Source organism: Passer domesticus, chromosome 5, assembly GCF_036417665.1.
Source record: "Passer domesticus isolate bPasDom1 chromosome 5, bPasDom1.hap1, whole genome shotgun sequence".
In the NCBI taxonomy this organism is placed as follows: Eukaryota; Metazoa; Chordata; class Aves; order Passeriformes; family Passeridae; genus Passer; species Passer domesticus.
In genome coordinates this window covers 80,482,163-80,500,869 of record NC_087478.1, presented here as the reverse complement: position 1 = coordinate 80,500,869, position 18,707 = coordinate 80,482,163, and the positions used below count along the sequence as shown (strand labels likewise).

Sequence of the window (18,707 nt, the reverse complement as noted above, 5' to 3'; positions counted from 1 at the left end):
GCAAAACCTCATATCTTTATTTATTTTAAAGCATGCCTTTTCATCTATTAATTATTTTTTTTCTTTCTGTGTTTTAATTAATTTTCATGGTGCCCTCCTTTCTCTGCTCTCCCTATTTTTTCTGCAATTTTAAAATCTTTTTTTTTGGTAGTCCTTCTATAATTCTGTCCTTCAGTTCATTACAAACCATTTCAATTTGCTTTTCTTAAGGTTCTTATCTGCTATTGTTCTTGTCTGCTCGTTACACTGTCTTCTCTCCCTTGAGTCATTTAGTGATAATGCAAGGCCTCAGAGAAGACTTTGTTGTCCTTCTGACTTCCTTGCAGAAGCACTGAGATAGATTTTCAGAGGTGCCTGGTCACCCTTTCTGAATCATGAGATGAAGAGGGGTTCATAAATCTCTAACATGTTCTTCACCTATTTAAAGGTGCCCCAAGCTGGGGTGTAACACTTCTGCTGAGCTTCACTGATTTCAGCTTGTGGCAAAATAGACCACTGAGTTATGAAAAGGATATAGCTGTGTTTTGTTGCAAGATGTTATTTTATTCAGTGGAATGTATTTAATTCTTTTGTTTCCTTGGTTCCCAGTCTTTGAAAATGGGTGGAATTGATAACTGGTTAAGAAAGAAAAAAAAAAACTACAAGGAGAAAATATTTCTTCTGGGATAAAATCCTGGGGTTTTCTATGCTGACCTGTGGTAGAAGAAGAAAATGGAAAATGTCACTTTTTCAATGAGAAACAGAAGAACATTTGGTGTTTCTTTAAGAGGCATTTACTGTCCAGTAATAGCTGCAAAACACGTGACTCCTTATGCCTTTACTCTTTGAGGTTGCTTTTCAAATTTGACTGTACTTTATTGAACATATTCTACTTTTTCAGAGGAACGAATGTTTACTAATTGTACAAATTACCAGTTAAAAAAGTTCCTTTTATTTTGTGCTACCTGTTTTGATGGGAAAGTTAAAAGCTATAACAGAGTTCAATGATGAAAAATCTTCAGTCCATTGGAAAATACCTTTATATATATCAACTGATGTTTCTATAGGTCTAATTTGATGTCTGGTTTAAATTTCAGATGCTGAGCCAAATTCTTGTTTGTTTCTTCACCTGTGATAAATTTGTTTGTCTCATAATTGGAAGTAATCTTTCTGCAGAAAATAATCTCTGTGTTGTTCATGCTCCTTTGAGTGAATTGAAACTCCCACTCCAACATATTTATTGAAAAGTTCCAGTTATGATTGACATGAGAGATGATTCATATGGTATTGTGATAGACCATTTTGTGCAACTGTCATTCTGAATTTGCTACAGAACATTCCTCATCAGGATGATCTGTTGGACTCATCTGTCACCCTTGCCCTGTGCTTTACAGAGAGGGAAAAGGGCAGCTTTTGACACTTGATTGACAGGTTTGCTAATAGTAATGACCATTCTCTCATCAATGTGATAGCACCGGTATGTCAAGATTAAAACAATTAGGATGTAAACAATGACTACATTTTACATATAAATTAAATAAATCCATTTATAACATTTAGTGCATCCCTAATTGTGCAGAGAGATTTCCAAATATATTGGGACAAATAACTCTGAATTTACTCTCTGTGGGTACTGCAGCTAGGAATGAATTACTCTTTCATTTTTATTATATAACTTAAATGTCTAATGTCAAAATACTGCACTAACAGATTTTTTCACGTGTATGCTAAAAGCCTGCATTTTTGGCAGAGCCATTTCTATGGAATTGATCACAAAATATGAATATGTGATTCACACCTGACAGTTGTGTCTTATAAACACCCAAAGTTCAGTTTTGTTCTTCCCAAACATCCCATTAACTGCCCATTTTACAATTAGCTATGAATAGAAGCCTCAACTCATTAAATGAGATTAAAGAAAACATGCCAACTAAATGCATTTTTTTTTAAGCTGGTATATATGTATTTTTTAAAAAAATACTTCTCATTTACAAGGATAGGATTAGAGGCACAGTGGGGATAAGAAGGTGCATCCCATTATTATTTATAATGTAGTGCCATTCAAAGTTTCTACTCCTGCCTATTTTACTGCTAGGCAATACAAAAACAGGGCAAAAATGCAATCCTGTCTTGAAAAAAAACATCTTGCTTTATAAATAACAATATAAGCCTGGTGCATCTGTCAGATAAGGACTTTGAGTAATCCAGAATGTATTTGTGAAGCAAAATACCATTTTCAGTTTATTACTAGTATACGCAGTCGTGAGAGGTTTTTTAGGGTTTTTTTTTTTTTTTGTGCATGTGCATGAGAGACAGAGCAGGATGTAGAGCATAAATTTGCAGAAGAGATCATTTGATCCCATTGGCCAATGTAAATCAAACTTAATAAAGCAGACATTTGTGTCAAATTCCTAAAGATTTTATAAAAAATCATGTGAAGCAAGAAAGATGACTTAAAAATCTCAATGAAGACAATGGTTCAGGTGTATGAAAGGGTGTGTGAATATCCAGTCTCAGGGAAAGTGTTCAAAAGAAAGTGATTATGAGATGTAAGCCCTTAGGAAACTGACCTGGACTGTTCAGATAGAAACTTTATTCCAGTATGCACCAGTTATAGGTGTGAGTAAGATAGAAAAAAGCCTCCTAGAATATAAACTCAGAGTAGAAAAGAAATAACTGTATTTTTACTTTAGTCAAGGAAATACTTCTCTCTTTACTGTTCCCTTAGAGCATGAATGTTTCATTCTGATGTAAAGTAGTCAAATTTCATAGTATGAAATTCCATCTGATGATGTTTCTGCCTGACTTTTAACAATGATTGAAAGCTTCCTCCTTCCAGTACAGCAGAGGAACACCATGGTCTCTGATCGCAAGTATTTCTCATGAGTTCCCCCCTAAAATTCCCAGCAAACATATCTGTACTCCCTTCACTATCTCTGGGGGCCAAGTAACACAGACATTTAATTACTAATTCAGCTCTTATGAAACAAAGAGCACACACATACATTTAAAACCATGGGAAACACCTTTCTCCCCATTTCCTAGTCTCAAATTCAGTTCAGGCTCTTCTCTTCCCCACTGCCCAGCCCCTCCTTCAGTCCAGAGGGGCTGCAGGTTGTACTCAGACCCTCCAGGAGGAAACAGGTCTTGCAGGAAGACAATGCAGAGTGATTTCTTACTTGTTTTCTCTGCTTCACTGTGGGTACTTTACAGACCTTCAGGACAACAAACATCTTATGAAAGTTTCCATTTTTTTCTTTCCAAAGAGGAATAAAAATGCTTTCAAAGAAGTTCCAAGATAATTAAGAAAGCAGAATGTAATAAACACTGAAAATAATGCATCATGTAATCAGTCTTTCAAATACTAAGGTTACATCCATAATTCCTCTCTGATGTGACAGTGTTTGTATATATATGGCAGAGATGGAGTTTACCTTAACAGGAGGAATGAGAAAAATATTTTTTTGTTAAATCAGATTTTAAAAAACCCAAATAATACAAAATAATATTGCTAATAAACTGAATTCCACACTATCCAAAAGAGGAAGGCAAGAAAAAAATCACTGAACTTTGTGAACAAAAACAGGCAACAAGAAGGCAGAAATCTTTTCTTGCCTTTCCTTTCTACAAGGAATGGATATGTGTGTGTACACTAACTACTGCTAAAAGGTCCTAATGGAGAAAAAGACTGAGACTCCTCTGTGGGGGAAAATGTAAGGCCTTGATGAAAGGCTTTTCACTATGGAATAGTTATGGAGATGAATTCCCATTTCCTTTAATGGAGAAGCAGAAAATATCTGTAAATGGTCAGAAAATAGTGTGGCTGGGCTATTCCTCAGAAATGCAAGGGCCTGTAATAAGCTCTGGAAAAATACAAAGATTTTTAGTCTGTTGAATGGAGAGATGAGCTGAATGTTTTATTGAAGTCCATGAGCTTACCTATTGACTAACAAAACAATGCTAGATGCTCATTTTTGGGGGATTATGCTCATCAGTATATTTGCATAAACATTAATTTCTCTTGAGAATATTATATTGCAGTTAACTTTTGTCAATGACAATAACAGCCAGGAAAACATTATAAATAATTCAGAAAGAAAGAAAGACTTTGAAAAGCCAGTATTTTTCACTAATTTAATAAATAAATGCAGTAAAGGTAAAAATTGTTAGAAAATAAAAAATGCTTGCACACACACACACGAATGGTCAGAGAAATATATAGACCATGGAAAATAAATTAATCAGAAATGAAATCCAGACAGTTCAGGTAATTCTTTATAGGCAAAGCATACAGGATGAGTGTATTATGTTTTAAATAACATAAAAAATATATTCAAAATGATTTTAAAGACCCAGAAAGTAGAAACTGAATCCAATTGTTACAAGTATAGAACAATATAACACATGCATGTGGATAAATCAAGTTCAAGATACTAAATAACATACACTTTTCAAGAGTCCTCTGGGTGGCAAGAAGTTATCCTGCAAATCTCTTAGTTAAAAGACCAAAGAAATTCCTCTGTAATATTATTAACCTGAGTAAGATCTCAGTGAAAAATATGGATGAAACAGGGTAGGACCTTCTTAAATGATGTAATCAGGTCAGTGAAGACAGGTTGACAAATCCAAGTTCTTAGAAAATTGACTGTAACAAGCTTGGCTAATACAAGTCAAAGGTTACTTTTGAAAATAGGGGTCAAATGAATGATGAATTGAAAGACTGGAAAAGATCAAATGTAATACCTATTTTAGAAAGGGAACATTCAAGCAACTAGACACTGTCAGTTACCAGAAAAAAAAATGGAGCAAATAATAAATAGGTAAACCCTTCTAAGATGGTAAAGGTGAGCAGCAGTTTGTCAGCACATTCCATGAAGAAATAGTATCCTGTTTTCTCCTATGAAAGATTAACAACACTGGTGGAGAGCAGAAAAAGGAAAATGATCAGAAATCTGAAACAGAAAGATGCCCTGGCTTAGACTGGTTTTGTGGAAAGCAGTGGAATGAGGGGAGTGAGGGAGCAGTTTTCATCAGTGAAAGAGTGGAAAAATAGGAGAGGAATAATACTGAACAGAACAAATATTTTGAACAGCAAGGAAGTTTCAGGGTAAACTTCTGTTTCCTAATCATAGAAAATTTCCTGACAAGAAGGTTATTTAGCTGTTGAAATGGTTTTGCTGGGTTGTCTGTGGATTCTTGACCAATGGAAGTGTGGAAGAATAATTTCAGAAAGACTTCTGGTAGGAATAACCGTGGTGGGGTGAATGTATGTTTGATGTCTGGATGGTCTTCTGTTTTTCTTTATCATTGTAAAACATTGCAAGTTTTCTAGTTCAAAGACCTGTGTAATTGAGAAATAATTATTTTCTGTAAATTCTCATTCAGGTGTAAAACTTTCACTCTGTCACACCCCAAAGATTGATAATAGAAATTCTAACTTGTACATTCTGATTCTTACAGCTGTAGTAAGAATTACCAGGGCAGAAAAGGGGGGTTTCCTGCAGGTATTTCCAGCCCTCAAGTTTGTAGGCATTGACTTCTAAGTTATTGTTAGTATAAAATAATCCTGCATTATTTACTGCTTGTTCATTTCTGGCCTGCTATGGTGACAACAAACTTATTTTAGAGTAAGAACTGGGCAAAATTCCTCATTAATTCTAACTATGTTTTGAAGCAAAGCTGACTTTTGAGATTATATCATTTACAAAATGACTGCATTTAAACCATGACTTTGGGAGCAGTAGCTGGCAGTGTAATGACTCTGTTTGCCATTAAATCAGTCATAACCAGAATGGGATGACTATCACTGGGATGGACTCAATTAGTTCATTTTATTTTAAATGCAGTAGTGTAATAAGCTTGATTGCAATTCATCTGTGTGGGCAGTTATTTGTTTTGTTAAGATGCTGTTTAAATTTTAAATACTTCTAAACATAATTTGATCAATATTTATTTAGAATTTTCCACCTCTGGGGAAGGTCTTTCAAGTCTCTGCAAGATTATATTGATAATTTCTGTCTGACTTTTTTGAGAACAATCCTGGTTCTCTTAAAAGAGAAGATTCTTTTGGTGCATTGCCTAGCATGTTACTGTCCAAAGTAAACAGCAAATATTTTACTTTATATTTAATCAGGACTACTGATAACTCTTCTTACCGCTGTTCATAGAAGAATAAAAGTGTCAAAACACATTTATTTCCTCTCAGAAGTTTGAACCACAGCAATTCAGCTCCAGAGTCACATATATCTGATTTTTGAGTTATTTATACATTTGTTATGAATTTTAAAATTGCAGGCAAGTGCTGTTCTGTATAACTTTTAGCAGGGTTCAGAATTGACTATTAAAAATTTCAGAAAGTACATAGATATAGCCATCAGAGTGGCTTCATGACAGAGATGTTTTTCCTTTTGTTTTTGTCCAGTGAGGAAGAAAAGGCAGTTGTCATTTGAAGGATTTATAAGGTACATGAACTCAGACGAATGTTCAATATTTAAAAGCCAGCACAGGAGCATCTATCAAGACATGACCAAGCCATTGTGTGACTATTTTATTTCATCTTCTCACAACACCTACTTGATAGCTGACCAAATAATGGGACCCAGCCATTTATGGGGATATACCAGGTATTTAGACATTGTTTTTTAATATTTTAAACATTCTTTGGCTTTTCTGAAATGAATATTAAGTCACATGCAATCCTACTTGGCAATAAGGGGCAAAGCCATCAAAGATACAAGTTGAAAATGTGAGAGTGGTATTTTATTTAGCGTGCACACTTTTCAATATATTTGCCAAACCATCTGTTCATAGTCTGGAAACAATTTATTTTTTTCGCTTACATCTCAGAAAGTCAACCTTGCAGCAAATGAAATCTATAGTATGGTGTACAGTACATGATTAAATCAGTTTTTAATCTCAACACACCGTGCAAAAATAAATAACTCCCTGAAAGAAAGGTAAAAAACCCAAGCAAGCTTTAATCTGTTCATTACAGTGGATGTGTGTTGGAGTATGTCTGTGTCAAGGACATTTGTGGTCAGTGCATGTGGGCAGTTTAGAAACAACAAAAACAACAAAACGTGGGCATTCAAGTACCCAGCAGAGGAGGAACCTCTGCAGTGTGTGACTGCAGGAGGATGAGGACCAGGATGGCAGGAAAGATGGAAATGGATTGTGTAATAAAGGCGACATTGAGGGCAGGATACATTAAGAATTAGGAAGAGCTGTGTCCAGAATTCCTATTATTTGTACTGCTTTAGTGAAGAGAAAGCAGTTGGAGCCATCATCTATCTGAACTCTTTTATTTTGGTTGCTCTCTTAATGTTCTGTAGTGACTTGCAACCATCAGAAACAATACTGAATTATTAACAGTATTTAAAATTCCATTATGTTAATGCTGCATTGCTGAAAGTAATTGCAAAGAGGGTATAACCCCCTCTATCTTCCTCTTTATCTACTATTTGTGTGAGGAAAATGCTAAAATCAGCTAGAGGCATATTTGACATATTGTTAATGTGTGAAAAGCAGCGTGTAAAAGACAGATTGGTAATTAAGTAAAACAGTTTATAAGAAATGTTTCAGTTAGTTGCAAGTCAAATATTAGAAGCCTAAGAATCTAAGGGATGCCACTAACATTTTAAAATTAAAGCAGGAAAGTCAAGGCACCTGAGAAACTTTAGCAATCTCAGAAATGTGGGCTGGGGAGAAGGACTTATGTAAAGACCATGTGCAACCTGGTTCTCTAAGTGCAATGGATTTTTAAATACAGTGATTCTCAAAATTGCAAGCAAGTTTGGAATAGTAACACAAAAGACGATTTAAAATATTTATGCTTTTAAGTGGAAATTTGCCTTTATTCCAAAATTCCTTTATTGAAATCTTTGACCCTAATTTTTAGCCTTTTAAGGAAGATAATTCAGGTAATCCCATATTCATTCATGCTCTAACAAAATTTATCACATAATACACCTAAAATAAACAACAGAAAGTATGTTTGTCTCATATATGCACAATTCTGTAGGATTTCTTTTTATTTATGATGAAAACGAGGTGTTTTTTGGTAATTGATTACTGTGCTTGTAATCAGAAGTACAGCAACTTGTATAAAAAAGTGTGGTGTCTTTCTTTTGGCTGTAAAATGATTTCTCTTGTTCTTCTGAAGTGCTCTCTTGAAAGGATGTCGTTGCCTGGAGATTGACTGCTGGGATGGCAACAACGATGAACCTATTGTGTATCATGGTCACACTTTAACAAGCAAAATCCCATTTCGTTCTGTCATTCATGTGGTTGACAAGTATGCATTTACGGTATGTATAGATGTATGTATGCAGAAATAAATTGGAATGGTGCCTTTAACTAAGCCAGGGAGAAACTTCTTATAGATTCTCCAAGGTAAAAAATTATGAAACAGAGCCTGTGGCAATGGGTATTGTTAAAATTAATTGCAGAGCAATTGTGCTATTTGTTCTTTACGTATTTTTAAAACTTTTTAAAGGAATTGCAATAATTTCTCCTGATAATGAATAAACACCAAACTTAGTGCAAAGGATTAATGTGATCTTACTCAGCTTCTTAGGTGTAATTCTCACCTGAGATCATTTAAACAAGGACTGAATATAAATTGGAGAGCTAGTTCAGAATTGGTCTGATGTTTTCCTCCTTTTTAATATCTTTTATAGGCTTTTGTGTCACTTATTCTTCTGCTATCAGTCTGTCTCATATCCTATGTTTGAATTTATGAAATAGACAAAAATATTGGATAATAGATGAATTTGAGACTTTGTTTTCCATTTCCTCTCTTTTTATTTTGAATGTTGACCCTGATAAATGTTAGAAGCTACTGATTTTTTTTTTGGTCAGGTGACTCATGAGGGCAATATTCCTTCTGCCTATCTCTGGAAAAACACTGAAATCTGGAGTGTTTTTGGCACTTTTTCAGGCTTTTGTATAGGCTTTTGGCAAAACTCCTGCTCAAAGGAAGTGCTGTATGACTATTAAGATAAATCTCAGAATCAGGCCAGCATTTTATACATCCATGATCATAAATTTATGTGGATTTTTATACATATGTGTTTATAGCTTCTCAGTGTTAATAAAAGTTGTGTTTTTTTCTGTTCTGTTTTCTATATGCAATTTAATTAGTCTCTGATTTTAAAAGTGAAATTAAAAACATTATTTTATTCCATTGCTTTAAAACTCATTGGATCTAACTCTCCTTTTCTTGCTAATACACAACATATTGTGCTTAACTAATGCAAACGTCATTTCTCAAGCCCAAGTGCCAATGAGATGATAAAATCACAAAAGGTAATGGTTGGCACCAGCTGTCCATGCAGGCTGAGCCTTGCTTCTCTTAACTAAAGCTCAGGGGACAAATGTAAAGACAGGAAAAAAGAAAATGTTGTTTTCCTTATTGACAATTTGGGTCCTGCCTGAGCAAAGATTTCATTCAGACTATGGTTTTGGTAGCCACCAGTATTACTGGCAACTTATGAGACTTATTTATGTTTAAATGGATGCATTTCTTTTTTTTTTCTAATTTTTACTCAATTTCCCTTTTTCACATTTTACCTTTAGTTTTTACTCAGTTACCCTTGTTTGAGTACTGTGATGAGTAAAGTGTAGACTGTCCTAGAAAAGTTTGTGATATTATGAAAAAAAAAAAAAAATGCATAGCTTGTTCATGTAAAGGCAATCATTTGTGAACAAGTTTTGGGGAGACTGTCAGCTTGAAAAGCAATCAAAAAATCTGTCACAAACTAAAGCAAAAGACATTTAATCCTGCTTTGTGTTGTCAATTTTAATTTTAGACTCTGATTTTATCTTTTAAAACCAAAACAAAGCAGTTCCTTTCACACCTCTGCTTATGCCTAGCTCTACTTTAACTTTCTGAAAGTGTATTTTTTCTTCTTCAATTGTTCTTTCTCTTTTCCACAAATGTGAGCTTTTTATTGTCTTACTAACCTGAAACAATTGATCTATATTCTGAGTGTTTTGAAAAGAAAGGTAAATACAGATAGCTAAGGGGAGTTTTGTACAATATTTTGCAAAAGCGATTATTCTTATTTTTATTTATTAATAATAAAATCCCCAAATTATATTTCCAGTCATCTCCCTATCCACTTGTACTGTCTTTGGAGAACCACTGCAGCCCTAAACAGCAGGAAGTGATGGCACATTGCTTGAAAAATATTCTAGGTGACAAACTTCTTTCTACACCACTTGGTGGTGAGGTAGAGATGACTCAACTGCCTTCTCCTGAGGTAATAAGTTTTCATTTTTCTCTGTGAAAGAGATGGAAAAAATTGTGGGGTTCTTCATTATTTTGTTTTTAATCCTCTGGAACTGAATTTATGGATCACATCTGATGTCAGAAATAGACTTCAGTTAGTAACAAAAGAAATTTAAAAAGAAATTTAAACTTTTCCCCATGGGAAGATGCCACATGTTGGTATATCTGTTATCTGCTGATTTATTATTTGTTCCCTGAATTGAAGGAAATTCCGGAAATTTAAACATATTACAGAAATGGAAACCTGAACCAGCATTTTTTTTGTCAGTAACAGTGACGATGAAGCTTTTTTTTGGTGTTCTACTCCTGCAAAGCCATTCTCTTTGTCAGTATGTTTCTCCCTAAGACAGTGTTCCTCAGATGGTGGCCTGAGACCCCTGGGATATGAACTTAGAAAAGGCAATTAGATGGGTGTGGAAAATTGTATTGCAAGCTAAAACAAATAAATTTCCATGGTTTCAGTCTTTGCACATAATTTTCTTTCAAGGACAATTTTTTTTTTAATCTGTCATAGCACAAATACATGTATATATCCAAATACTTAGGCTAGTCACTGTTGCTAGTGATAGCTATATTTGACACTTTTTATTTACAGTAGCTAAAAAAAATGTAAATGTGCAAATGAAAATGTGGGAAGGAAGTACTGTCATAAGGAAAAAGAACACAAAAAAGGTTGTAATTTTCAAGGAATATGTCAAGGAAAAATATTTTTGAAGGAATCTGTCCAGAAGATGTGTTGAAGTATTACCATATTCTTATATTTCCATAACAACGTTGTTACAAATTTATTTAATATTCACATTTCTTCACCTTTTTTTTTTGTAGCATTATTTTTTTTTTTTTACATCATGGTGCCCAGTATAATTTTGAAGTCTTAAAAACTGCTTTTTCAATTAGTTAAAAATATAAACTATATCAAACAGGAGGGCTTGTTTTAAAGCTTCTCAAAGCACAGCTGGATTCAGTGTAAATGTCCAAGGGTCATATGTCCTCTGAAGCAAGCACAAAATCAGTGAACATGGAATCACTGAATCACTTAAAAATATTACTTTCTATGATATATGTTCCTCACCATATGGTTACTGAGATATAGGGAATTCTTACTTTATATTTCCATAGCTTAGAGTTTTCATGAGTCAGCTCTGTAGAGTTTTGCCTGTAAATGGATTGCTGGGTCTATAAGTATGGAAATGCTGTCAGGTGAGATTAATTTTCCTGAACTTGCAGCATATTAACGTATTTTGAGACATATTTCCCATCTGTGCAAGGTGAAAGGATTACCTAAATAACACCACTGTCTTCAGCTTGTTACAAAAGTATGACTTTAATAAATTATGATCTTGAGAATGAATATAAATTAGGATCACCTCCATTTCTCCCAGATGTTCTGATCAAGCATGTAAGAAAAATCAGTAGGATTTTACCTAGCAATGGAAATATGTAGCTATGTCTGAATTTGTAAATTCAGTAGTAAGCTTGACTTTTGGCTGGCATCTTTTTGAAGAACAACTTTTGGTCCATGTTCAAAAGGAGTTTAGTGACATCACATCTTTAAAGCTTGGGGCCTTGTGCATTTGGGTAAATTTATTATGATTTTAGAAAGCCAAATTCTGAATTTAGTCTTCAGACTGCTTTACTTAAGCTGTGCAAAGGAGATGTTACAGAATCATAAATGATGAATTTAAAATGCTCTTTGTGGGAAAGATTCTCAGTTACTGTGAAAAAAAAAGCTGTCACCTATACAATTTACTGCTCCACTTTTTTTTCAAGATGGAGCATGAGCAAAAATAGGGAAAAAAGCCACCTCAGTCTTCTTCAAGATCAGAATTAAATGGTTCTCTTGTGTGCACATGAAGTGGGAAACCACACAGCTTCTCACAACACTTCACAGAAACATTTCCCAATTACAGGTTCCTTTTAGGTTTTGGAGGCTTCCATGGAAATTATTTTCTCTTCTCTTATATGGTCAATCTTCTACTTCCTTCTTTAAGTAGATCTTGAGCTATACCTTTGTTAACTGAGGTGACTGTGTATGTGTGGAAGGAAGTTAAAATGAGGAACAAACCCACTCTTAGGTGGTTCCTTGGACCACCTTGCAATGGTCTCCTACCATTGTAATTCAAAGTGAAAATCACATGGGGGACCAGAAAATAAAAGTGTAGAATCACTGAATACTTCTTCTGTCTGCTTTTCCCAACACTTGCTTCATCTGAAAAACAAACCCCAGAAAATTTCAGGAAAAAAGGTTTTTTAATTTTATGTCCTCAGTCATATATTCACACTTCCAGCTGACTATATTGATATTGTTAATTCCCTGCAATTCCTGTATTCTGTAGCAACTCAACACACAATTCTTCCTTTACATATGTAAGAAAAAGAAGACTTTTGCTCTGTTTCTTTCTTTCACACACACCTTATCCCATGAGAAACTGAGGCTGCCCTTAAGCTTCACCTATCTATTCTACCTCTTTCCAAAGCAAAAGACCTGATAACATTGTCTGCCCCCAGACTTGGCCATCATGGTGCTCCTAAAGAGACTTCATGACCTTCCTCTAATATTCACTGGAATATCAGGTCCTTTGAGTCAGTTCCTGCACTAAATTAGATTTGACACCACTGACTGGTGCCAGACATCCCTGCTGGTTGCACCAGCACTCCTGGTGATGTGCTGATAGAAAGTGAAGGAATGAAATATCTTATGCAGCAATTCATAGGTGAACTTAGAAAATATAAAAATTTTATGTTAAAAGATATGTTACAAGAGATAAGGTTTTACTTACCCTGCTGTGTCCTTCCTCTCTAAGAATTTTGACAGCAATTGAAAGAAACATGTAGGCATCCAATGTAACACAGAAAAGAATGTAAACACCTTGCTTTGATGAAGGTTTTTCCTCAATTATTTTACATTGTGGTGCATTGAACTGCCTTACACTGCTGACAGGATATATATATCACATAGTTAGGGAACTTTTATTATTTGCAGGTTTCCTGTCACAAAGTTGGAATTGATGTGTGATTAACTGAATGCGAAGTGGCAGCTACTGTGATTTTACAAGTTGTCTTTAATGTTTACCACACAGCTGCAAGATCAATTACTGTATTGTGGTGGTTCACAAGCATTTCTGGCCAGGATTGTCAAGGCTTCCCTATGGTTGTTAAACCTGTGCTGTCCAAATAAAAGGATCTATTTAATGATCTCCTTGAGAAAGATCAATAGAAGGTCTCCAGTACAACTTTATGGGCTATGGACATTTTAAATTCTGCTATTATGGGGAAAACCAGCTAACCCCATAAACCAGGACTCATTCTTCCCACTTTTCTTCACCTTTATCTAGTCAGTATACAAAGGAACTTTCTCTACACAGTGTTTTCACAGAGAAATTCAAGATCAAGCCTGCTTTAGCATATCTAATTCTGTTGCTTCAATTATGAGAGGAATTCTTATTTATTTTGGCAGTTACAAATATGCAATTGTCTTTGCATCAGAAATATCTTTGTTTCTTAGCAAGTCAAAACATTTCTAGTCACTCTTTTGTCTTTCAATCAGTCTATGGTATCTATTCTTTAGAAAAATAAGAAGAAAGATATGAGAATGTGGTGTGTCTTGGTGATGACCTAAAAAAACCCAACAAACAACAAAATCAGTATTGTTTCTCATAAAATTTCTGGAATCTCTAGGCTGTACTGAGTACTTACACAAAGCTCATCTAATTCCTTCACTATTTTTAGGCATTGCACTCTTCTTGAGGGAAGATGTTTTTCCCAGAAATGTGGCAAACATGTGACAGCTCTGTTGTTAATAGCTTCCCTATAACTAAAAAAAGCAAGACATGGCCATATTTAATATCATCACCCAGGCAGGTCTTGGGTCGATGGTTCATTTGGTGTATAAAAATCAGATTGTTGGGCAAGGTATCTTCTTGGAAAACTGAACTTTGGTAAGGAATCTGTACCATGAGGACTCTGAGCACACTGTTTTAATATCCTGGCCAACCTGCAACCATCTTTCTCCACAATCATCCTTTGGATTTCTTTCCAATCCATCCAGAGATTTAGCTGCCTGTGTAAAATATCATCTCAGCTGTAGCACAGCTGTTTAGCCTTGGACTAGACTGAAGTTTACTACAGAGCACAATACAGAAGTGGAATTTTCAGGGTAGGGTGCTTCTCGTTGGGTAAATGTGCTGTATGAAAACTTGTTGTGGGGTAGCTAAAATGCTGCTCCTGATATAATTAATATCAGTTTGCCCAGAGCTCAGGCATTGCTGGTAGTATTGATTTAAAGTATCTTGATAATTGTGATTTATAAGGCTGCCACAAAGACATCCATTCACACTTCACTAAGTGTGATTCTCTTGAATTGTTAAAGACAGCTGGTGTTGGGTTTTTTTAACAGTTGTACTTAACAAATCTTGTCATTGTCTCAAAACCTTTCCCTGTGTGAGACTTCACAGGAGGTGCTGCGTCTTCACCCTATATCAGCATTTAAGGCAGCAACACAACTCTTGAAATAGAATATGTAAAACTCAGAAGAGTTTTTTTAACCTTGTTATTTAGCAAGATTTTCAGGATTTGATATTCCTCTAACTAAACACCTACAGCTGGTCAGGAGAGGAGAAGGGGGAACAACAAGCTAAATTTAAACAGGAGAAACTATTATTTTTTTAATACTTGTATCTCAAATCCAGGGTTTATTCCTTACATTTCTGGGGAGTGTAAGGAATAAACCCTGGATTTGAGATACAAATATTAAAAAAATTACATTACATTACATAATCACAGTGATCAATAGGTGGGTTTGCTTGATTCAAAGTGCTTGTGATTTTTTGTCCTGGAAACTTGGCATTGCTTCAGTTGATTTGTGTTGTACATCATATTAACCAGAATGTACAAGAAAAAAGTTTTGTTCATTTAATTATGTAAATATTTGTTCCAGTTGATTGTACTTTGAGGCTTTTGCTTATGCCAGCCTTGAAGTCCCACTATGCTCTAGGGAAGACCTATTATGTTTTACATATTTAAATTTTTTAGTATGCTTACAGTTTATATAGAAGAAAACAGCAAATGTATTTTTAACATATTTTGCCTTTCATATAAAACTAGAAAGGAGAAGTTTTAGTGAATGCTCAGAGTTTCAGCTCATTAAAAGGCTTTTCAACTCTCTTGCAAGACTTGGACATGGAGAGAAAAAGGTGTCACATGCTTAACAGTGCTGATTACCAATTAAAGGGCTCAGATTTCACAGTCATTGATTTTGTAACAATACATTTGTTATAAGTTTTTTTGAAGATGTTTGAAGTTCAGACAAAATCCTTGGTGTGTCATTTTTTCACTTTATATTTCACTTTCACTGGGTTTCATTGATTTGGGGTAACTATTATTGGAATTTGCTTCTGGCTGAAAATTAGCAAATTTTCATATTGCTGGAGTATTATTTATGATTGTTTCTAAAAAGAGCAGTAATTAAAAAATGTTATCTTTATAGAAAACAAAACAAAAAAACCTCAAAAATACTCCTCCTACCTCAGGGTGTTTACGTTTTCCCTAACAGCTTGTAAACAGAATTTTAGAGACTGACTTAAAAAATCATGACCCATTTTTATATAACTACACACACTCATTCTATGGTCTTTTTTAATTTAAAGAAGTTTGCATATAGGAGGCAGTAATGTAACCATAGAAAGTTTTTTATTCTCCTGTACACCAGTTTTGGTTTTTTTTTTTTTTTTTTTTTCATTTGTAGAATTAAGTCTTCCTGTGAGGCAAGACAAAATACAAGATCAAAATAGATAGACAGAATTGAATTGAAGATAGATAGATAGATAGGTATAGATTTGCTGATAGAAATAGATAAAATTGCTGATAGAATAGATGGATAGAATTGCTTTTCAATATTGGGAAATGTGGACAAGCAAAAGACAAATCAGAACTCTTAAAAAGTACTGGTAGCATTCATCATATTAAAAACTCTTCTGAAAATATCACAAGAAAAAAAAAAAAAGAAGAGTGCATCAATAAGAAATGAAGGAAATCTTAAAGGGCATCTTTATTCTGAGTCACCAGTGCAGAGAGGCTAATCAAACCTTCCAGCGGCATGGCATTGACAGATATTGGGCACAGGATGTCTCATTCCACTGGCACCCTGGCAAAATACCAACACAAGATCTGAAGTGATAAGGGGACTGTGAGAAATGGAAATGACTGGAATGTCTCTGTCCTTGCCTATGGCTCTGTTTTCCATTATAAAACTTTGGGTGTTTATGTTTTCATCATCCACATGTTTCATATTTACTTAATGGATACTTTAAACCTCAGCATTTCAGTTACCTTTCATTTACTGTGAAATTATTTGTTCCCTGTTCCTGCCACACTCCCAGCAGTGTAATCTCCCCTTTCACTAGAGCATAGGAAATTTAAGGAATATTTTTGAGGATCACTTTATTCAAGTAAGTCCTGTTACTCACTGGCAGCTCCTGCGTCCAGATGTAGAGTTGAATGCCTGTTACATAATAGCAGCTTTACTATTAATATAATTTTGTAAATCAAAGTGAAATATATACTCAAAGAATTTTGTTGCATAGATGCAAGCCATATTATTAGAATCAGTATAATTCAGAGATGCTGTTTCCCTTTACATTATATATTATGGATATCCATTTATAAACAGAGAAACTGCCTTGGCAAAATCACCAAACTGTTGTTCCCCTGACCAGGTAAGATCAGCATAAGGATCTACTGTAAAAGAATGCAAGTTATAAACAAAACTTTTAATTTGGTACACAAGACAAAAAATCAAATAACAAATTTCCTGCAGCTTCAATGGTACATCAAAACATTCCTAAAACATTCCTCATTAACATCAGACACATCTTTAAGTGTGTGTGTGTATATATATATATATAGATAAATATATATATCTGTAAGGACATTTAGGTGTTGTTTTGGCTGAGACCCCTTATGTGAGGACACGAGGCTTGACTGCATTTTCATCAGAAGGCTGATTTATTATGTTATATATTATATTAAAATACTACATTAAAACTATACTAAAAAGAACAGAGAGAAGAAGATCAGAAGGCTACCAAGACAAGAATAGAATCGGAAATGAATAACAAAAGTCCTGTGACTGCTCACAGCCTTGGCACAGGTGGCTGTGATTGGTCACTGATTGAAAACAATCCACATGGACCAATGGAAGATTCACCTGTTGCATTCCACAGCAGCAGATAGTTATTGTTTACATGTCTTTCCTGAGGCTCTCAGCTCCTCAGGACAGGAAAAATCCCAACAGAGGACTTTTCACTAAAATATCATGGCTACATTTAGGCACAGCAAAAAACATACCTTCTACATCTTGCCTAGCTATCACCTTTGGCTCTTACTTAACTTTCTACTTTTCATACTTTCAGCATCTGTGTGCCTGTTGTGGAGAGCCTTTTTTCCTGTCATGGGGTTCCTTTCATGTCACATTCTGTTGTGTACTTTTATCCCCAGGTTCTGTTTGGTTTATTTGGTTTTGGCTTCTGCCTCACTCATATCTATTTTGTTTAATTTTGTAAGCTCACTTTATTATACTTAATAAACAACTTTGAAAATGAGTTAAATAATACCAAGAGATGAAAAACCTACATAATTCTAGTTACTATTGTTAAACCTCTTTTCGACAGGCATTAAAATTCAAAGTTCTGATAAAAAATAAAAAAGTTGGAACACATGAGCAAAGCATGCTCAGGATGGAGGAGGAGTATATTGGTGAGGCAGAGGAAGTGTCTGACTCTGACATTCAGTCTGATGAAGACTACCCAGAAGACATGTCACCTCCTCGAACCAGGAGTCCTTCCAAAAGAAGAGATCGGAGATCTTCACCCCCACCTCAAAAGAAATCCAAGGTAGCTTTTGCTTCAGTTGAATGTAGAGAACACATAGATTTACTTTTTTTTTTTTTAAAGAAGGACTCTATTATCTTAAAATAGAGACTAAATTTAAAAGAGAAGCTTTAAAATTACTAAGATCGGTGCATTTGGAAATTACATTTTAGCTGCAGGTTTCAGAGTTTCCTATTCTTATGAGAAAAGTCAGACTGGACCACATTTTAGTATCCAACTAAAAAGCAGCCCCTCCCTGTGCTCCCATCTGGAACTTCAACTGCATTTTCCTCTTTCAAGTCTTGTTCTTGTCCCAGATGCTCAATACCACAGTATAGTTAAGATGAAGTTACCCAAGTGTTTTGTTGGTGCCATGGCCCCCTGCAGCTATGTATAGAGAATATTTATAGCAGTTCCTGATGACAACAGGCAGAGTTAACTATTTCTTCCCAAAGTCTACCAGTCTAAATTCCCCTATTTTCTTCTGTTCCATGATTTTTTGGGTTAAATTAGGTGCACATTCCTGGTTGTGCTGAAACATTTTTCAGCACCTGGAATTGAAGAGGTATTTT

At 34.8% G+C, this 18,707-nt stretch overlaps 1 protein-coding gene across 2 annotated transcripts in view; it reads left to right on the top strand.

Moving 5' to 3' along the window:
* Positions 1 to 18,707, top strand: part of PLCZ1 (phospholipase C zeta 1) — a 45,204-nt gene that overhangs the window by 4,694 nt on the left and 21,803 nt on the right. For both annotated transcript variants that reach the window (XM_064421397.1, XM_064421396.1), the window contains exons 4-7: positions 6,401 to 6,602; positions 8,141 to 8,285; positions 10,086 to 10,241; positions 17,938 to 18,159. In XM_064421397.1, coding sequence (XP_064277467.1) covers positions 6,401 to 6,602; positions 8,141 to 8,285; positions 10,086 to 10,241; positions 17,938 to 18,159 — 725 coding nt within the window. The remainder of the gene's footprint in view (positions 1 to 6,400; positions 6,603 to 8,140; positions 8,286 to 10,085; positions 10,242 to 17,937; positions 18,160 to 18,707) is intronic.